We start from the raw sequence: 6,618 nt of genomic DNA, 5'->3' as shown, positions 1-6,618 counted from the left end.
ACTTTTCTATCATTATAGTTATAAGTTTTTTTTTTATTGAAATTTAAACATTAATTTCTTGGTGGCTTTTGATGATAAACGTTTGCACATTAGGAGCTAGTGCTGTGAGAAAATGTTTCACATCTTGTCAGCTTAACAGAAAAAACGTCGCTAGTTTTGGTTACACCGGTATATGTTCACGGTAAATAAGGGGAAACAGAGCATATGATATAATGCTTGTGAAACGGTGTATAAAAGTCTATTTAATATACTGAGTAGAATATAAAAATGGTTAAATGGTTGATTTTGTTATTGTGTTAATTCCTTGCTTACATAAATGTTGTTATTAGCAGTATGTTTACTATGACTAGTGAATTCCAAGAATTCCACTCTTGGAATTCAACAATTCAATTAAATTCAATTCTGTTTGCACAAATACAACAGCCTGTGTGTTGTTTTATTGAAGTGTTTTTGTTTTTAGTTCCTCTTTCAAAACTTTGTTTACATTTTATTGCACTAACAGTCATCTAGTAATTATGTGTTGAAATAGAATTTCCTCTTCCTTAGCAGATACCCAGTTCTTTTGGGAATACAGTAAGTGGCAATTAGCAGCAAAATCAAAGGGCTGTTTGTTTTCCTGATAGCAATGCAGCTCTTCTTATCTATTGTCCATCACAGGAAGTTGTAAGTGTATACGCCCTTTAATCTGGCGTCTTCTGGTCTGAGGACGCTTAGTCTCAGCTGGGATTTTTGCCCCTAACTGGAGACTAACTAAAGAAAATAAATATATTTCAAAAATGATCTGCAGCATCAACATGCAGTAACGTGAAAAAAGATCTGATGCTTTTATTTGCATGAGGGCAAAAGCTTGATTGGGAAAATATGATCCTTAATAAAAACTAAAATAACACAGTACCAGTGAGTAGACCCAGATTTTTGATCCAGACTCATTATCTGTTTGTTTAGACAGATGTTGCTCACTAATCTCTTGGGAGTTTAAGTATCAGGCTGTATCAACTAAATTCATTAAAAATCAAACTGACCCATAATTAATTCATACAAAGTATTACATCATAGCACTGATATTCTTCTGCCATTTTTACATTCATTTAAAGATAATGTGTTTTTGAAAGCCTAGTGAAAACTAGTGTCCGAAGACTTTATTATCTTTTATTAAACACATGTCTCTTTGCTTAGTCGATGTCTTTTTCCAAGGATAAATTGGCCAGTAGTACCCTTAATCAGGTCAAATCAGAGTCATCAACGTAGTAGAAGGAGGAGGCAGCAGGGTGGTGGTTTGGCATTCCTCATTAGGACATACTGTTCATAGAGGCTTCATTAAACACAGCTTATTCCACATGCTGATATGAAGAGGACATTAGGTCCAATTAGTCTCAAGCACACTGTTAACCTTTTTCCAAACCCTGACAAAAAGGTACTTAGTTTCTTACATGTAGAGATTAGAATGCATTCAGCGAAAATGCGATTTCTTGTGATGCATTTTTTGTTTGGTTTTTTGTGTCATTATGGATCAACAGCAGATGTTTTTCAAAGGCTATTTTTCTCCCAGTCACTTAACAACTTAACAATAAGATCTGCATTTGTTATTGACATGAAGAGGTTTCAGAAGAACTTGTTTTTCCAACAAGCAGTTTTGTTCCTAGTCATTTTATTAATATTGTATACATGTACAATGTATACTAGCTAGATATATGATAGTATATACAGAAATACACTCATGTACTCAAGTGTAAATATACAACAATACTTTTATATAAATGTACAGTAGCTATAAATTTATCACCAAATATTTCAATATTCCATTTTGTGACATATATAGATATATAGTTATACATTACAATTTACTAGATGAAAAATATCGCTTGGAAAAAAAGCTTGTGTACATATGTCTAAGCAGTTTAAGAGCATTAATTCACAGTGGCTGCAAATAGAATAAAAGTTATTACTGATAGGAGAGCAGTGCAAAAATATTAGCACATTCCAGCAAGTTACCTGTTGGATTGCAGTGACCAAAGAAAAGAGAAGAGTGTACATTATAAAAGAAAAAGTCATCAGCTTATCTAACCTGTCCTATTAAACACTCTGAAGGTTTCTTGGCTCCTGCTAAACGTACTCCACATGCCTTTTGCCTGAGCTGTTCACAGGCTGAAACTTTTCTTGGTGATGGTATGATAAATGCATCTCGTTCTCATCCGAACCGCAACATGAGGTGAAGAACAACACAGCAGAGACTATGTGAAAAAAACCTGCAGCCCAGCCGACAAACAGTGCATCGCCAAACTCCCAGCGAGGCACAGTATGAGGCACTGTGTGATCATGGAACTTCAGAACGGTCTCATGGGCAAGGTTGGAGACAGGATAGAGTACGAGGATGCCAGCTATTAGGCCCATAACGCCCGCTGTGATCTTCATGCCGCTCTTCACCTTCCTTCCCTGCGATCCCCCACAACTTTTCACCAGTCTCAGACCTGGGATAGCGATCAGGAGGCCCAGGAGTGCTAGTGCGTCTGAAATACACATGCAGACCCGGGCCAGTGTGAGGTTGTGTGACAGACCCAGAAGGGTTTCATAAGCACGACATTCAGTGCCTGCCACCTCCTGCACAATACAGGACTCCCACAGGCCCACTTCATAACTCTCCAGGACAAACAGCTCAGTGGAGAGGCTCAGCCAGCTGGGCATGAGTGTAGAGGCGAGCGAGCAGAACCATGCTCCCACTCCCACAAGCATACCCAGAACCTCCAAAAGACTGGAACATGGATTCGACATGGCTCTTCTTACAACTTCTGGAAGTCTTGTTGTTGAAGAGAGAGAGAGGGAATAAACAGAGTGAGAGTGAAGAAGTTTTTAAGTCTTTAAGTCAATTAGTCCTGACCACTCCGACTACTTCACAGTCCGTCACTTTCCACTCAAAAATGCACACATCATCTCAACTTGAGAAAAGCAGGAGGAGGTGGAAGAGGAGAAGGGGGAGGAGGAGGAGGAGGCGAGAGAGACAGAGAGCGGGCAAGAGAGAGTACACTGATTTTTAGCCCTGCCTTCTAAACTCTATCACCCACCTCACACACACCCATAGAGAGCAAGAGAGAGAGAGAGAGAGAGAGAGAGAGAGAGAGAGAGAGAGAGAGAGAGAGCACGGCAGAGCAACATCCTCAGCAGAGCTAGATATATTCTGCATATTCATTTTAATTTTTTTTTTTACACATTTTTGTAAACACGAGTTATATCCTTAATGAAAATTTTGTTTGAAACTTTACATTTTGTATAATAACATAATATTTGTATTGGAAATCCTGCGGTTATAGTTATAGTTACTCTTACAATTAGAATTGAAATTTTAACAATTTGCAGTCAGCAAAAGCTTGTTATATATTCCTTCATCTTCAGTAACCTTTCTGGATAGAGTCATTGTGGAGACACCCTGGATGCAATGCTAACCTATAGCAAGGCAAAATAAACACAGACACACAAACACATGTCTAGGAACAATTTAGACTAGCCAGTCCCCGAGGAAGGAACACGACAAGCGAACACGTGGAGCAACGATGACAACTAGGCAAGGTGGCCAGAGAGACATCCTCAGCCGAGAAAGGGGGCAGAATAACGTCCTCAGCCGAGCAAGGGTGAAGAACATCTACATCGGTGAGACAGGGGGTAGAGCAGCGTCCTCCACAGGACCAGCAAGTGAAGCCCCTTGTGGAACCAGGAGGCAGAGCAGTGTCCCCCGCAGAACCTGGAACTGCTTCTAATGTTACTGTATGTCCAACACTACCAGAATTCTGCTGCACCCAAATATACTGTAGCTTTCTGTTTTCAAAAAACAAACAGGTACAGCTGTGCTCAAAATTATTCATATCCTTGGTATTTTAATAGTGTTTTTAATAGTGCTTTTGAGTCTTCTGGGATGAGTTTTATAATACTTTCATATATTTCATATGTGACAAACAACATGTGATATTTCAAGAATTATGATAATTCATTTGTTTTTAAAAATCACCATGTTCAGAATTAAAACCTCAAAGCCCTCATCACTCCTCGCACTGCACCCCGCACCCTCCGATCTACCAGCACTGCTCGACTGGTTCCACCATCTCTCAGGGTAAGAGGCAAGTATACTACAAGACTCTTCTCTGTACTGGCACCAAGGTGGTGGAATGAACTTCCCCTAGAGGTCCGGACAGCTGAGTCACTGGATATTTTCAAGCGGCAGTTGAAGACCTACTTATTCAGGAAACACTTCAACTAGCACTTCTTTCCTTATCTTTCGCATTTAAAAAAAAAAAACCCTTTGACACTTTTTCATTGTAACTTTGAACAAATGTTTTAAACTCATGGTATCTTAAGTATGTAACTTAGTGAGCCAGCATTAATGTATTCAATGTTAGAGATTTAAGCACTTATGTACGTCGATCTGGATAAGGGCGTCTGCCAAATGCTGTAAATGTAAATGTAAATGTAAATACCATCTATCTAGGTCTCCTGTACCACTGGCAGTGAAGCATCCCCATAGCATGATGTGATCCCCTTCCAGTGCTGTACTTGACCATTAGGATGGTATTCTTAGGATTGAAGGCTTCTCCTTTCTTATGCCAAACATATGCAACATCCATATGTCCAAAGAGCTCCAATTTAGTCTCATCTGACCAGAGGATGGATGACCAGAAGTATCAGCATCCCGGTGTCTCTGGGTAAGGAGCAGTGTCTTTCTGGGGTGATGTCATGGAGACCACCTTGATGCAGAATTCTCTGAATGGTGGATCTTTATACTCTCTCCCCTGCTTGGTTGAGTTTGTCTATTAGAGCTTTAGTGGTGATACAGGAGTAGTTGTTTGCATCGCAGCAGATCTTTCTAGCGACTCTAAAGGATACTTTGTGCTTCCTGCCACACCCATCCAGGTTTTTGACAGTGTTTAACAACTTGTTGATGATTCTCTATTCAGTTCATACAGAGACATCCAGTTCTTTTGAAATGTTTGCCTCCACTATGGTCAACACGCATGTAAAGATTATGACTGAATTCTATTTTCTTGGCCAATGTGACAGTAACTGTAAATAATTAAAGCTTTGCCCCTTAATTATACTTTACATAGCAGGTATTACCATTTAACATAATTAGGCCTTAATTGATTAGAACTAAATTAATGAAATTGATGATAGTCACTGGAGTGTGAAACCATGTGCACTTTCACATAAGAATTTGGAATAGGGTATGATTAATTTTGAACAGGTTCAAAAGAGAATCTCTGGCCATGCCCATTGGTATACAAATGAAGTTTAGCTAACACATATGTGGGTTTGTGCATAGCAGCTAATTTATATTGAATACAATGGAAATTTTGCCAAAGCAGTTTTTATAAATGAAAACATTTTAAAAGTACTGTTTTGTCCAAGGGGTATGAATAATTTTGTTACTCAAAATGTGTAGGGTTGCCCTCTGGTGGTGTGGCAGGGAAATGTCCTGGATATCCCTGACAAAAGGCTCATTAACTGTTAACTGTAAACATTAAAACAACTGTTTATAGCATTTAAAACCATTGTGAGTACTTTTTGTAAAATAATTTTGAACATTTTTAATCTTTTAGCAGTCTGTAAACACTTGAGTATCTGTGGAAAGGGTTGCCTGTGTTTTTCATTTTATTTCATAATGCTACTTTTGCATTGGTAGGTCTTGGGTTATGGTTACAATTACAATTAGAAGAGACATTTTAACCATTTATACCCAGCTATGTTTAAAGCAAAGAATTTTAGTATTCCTTTATCTTAGTTAATCATTCGGGGTCTGAACACTGGGTTAACACACTCACACACACAAACACACACAAGATAAACAAATGAGTATTATAAGTACAGCTCTATTTCTGTTTTGTTTTAATGAATCAGACTTTAATCCATTTACACACTGTATACACATTTAAACTTTATTCTAAGGTTGTTATTTCCAAAACTTTTAAAACATTGATTTAGACATATTTGAAATTATTATTCTTAATTCTTATTTCTTGAAAGTAACTTTAAGAGCATCTCCTTCTCTTTCAAACTGCAACATGAGGCGAAGAACAACATTGCAGAGACGACAAGAAAAAAACCTGCAACCCAGCCGACGTACAGCGCATTGCCCAGTTCCCAGCGAGTCACTGCATCAGGAATTGCAACATCGTTGAACTCCAGAATGGTTGCATGGGCGAGTCTGGACACAGGATAGAGTCCAAATGCAGCAGCTGTCAGACATAGCACACCTGCTGTAATCTTCAGGCTGCACCTCACCTTCCTTCCCTGGGACCCTATCCAACGTTTCGCCAGTCTCAGACCTGGGACAGCCATCAGAATGCTTAGGAGTCCTAGGGCGTCTGAAATGCACATGTAGATGCGTGCCATTCTGAGGTTGTACGACAGATACAGGGGTCTTTTTAAGGGATAACACTCAGTGCCTGTCAGTTCATCCACCACACAGGACTTCCACAGGCCCACAACACGGTTCTCGGTTGTCGACGTTATCTCATTGTTGAAGGTCAGCCAGCCGGGCATTAGTGTAGTAGCGAGCAAGCAGAACCATGCACCCACTCCTGAGATCAAACCCATAACCTCCAAAATGCTGGAACACGGATATGACATGGCTCT

At 39.3% G+C, this 6,618-nt stretch overlaps 2 protein-coding genes across 2 annotated transcripts in view; both read right to left on the bottom strand.

Moving 5' to 3' along the window:
- Positions 1-810: 810 nt before the first annotated feature.
- LOC132844326 (putative claudin-24) lies at positions 811-3,004 on the bottom strand. Its single transcript, XM_060867640.1, has one exon. The coding sequence runs from the start codon at positions 2,767-2,769 to the stop codon at positions 2,104-2,106; it is 666 nt and encodes a 221-aa protein (XP_060723623.1). The 5' UTR covers positions 2,770-3,004; the 3' UTR covers positions 811-2,103.
- Positions 3,005-5,897: 2,893 nt separating this feature from the next.
- The window catches only part of LOC132844327 (putative claudin-24), an 854-nt gene continuing 133 nt past the window's right edge, over positions 5,898-6,618 (bottom strand). Inside the window, exon 1 of the mRNA XM_060867641.1 lies at positions 5,898-6,618. This exon is cut by the window's right edge and continues 133 nt beyond it. Coding sequence (XP_060723624.1) covers positions 5,986-6,612 — 627 coding nt within the window. The 5' untranslated portion in view covers positions 6,613-6,618 and the 3' untranslated portion in view covers positions 5,898-5,985.

Source organism: Tachysurus vachellii, chromosome 4 (assembly GCF_030014155.1).
Source record: "Tachysurus vachellii isolate PV-2020 chromosome 4, HZAU_Pvac_v1, whole genome shotgun sequence".
In the NCBI taxonomy this organism is placed as follows: Eukaryota; Metazoa; Chordata; class Actinopteri; order Siluriformes; family Bagridae; genus Tachysurus; species Tachysurus vachellii.
The sequence above is the reverse complement of the archived record's forward strand: the minus strand, read 5'-3'. Positions and strand labels throughout refer to the sequence as shown.

Coding starts and splice junctions, on each gene's coding strand:
- LOC132844326 (XM_060867640.1), bottom strand. CDS start 2,769: ATGTCGAATCCATGTTCCAGTCTTTTGGAGGTTCTGGGTATGCTTGTG.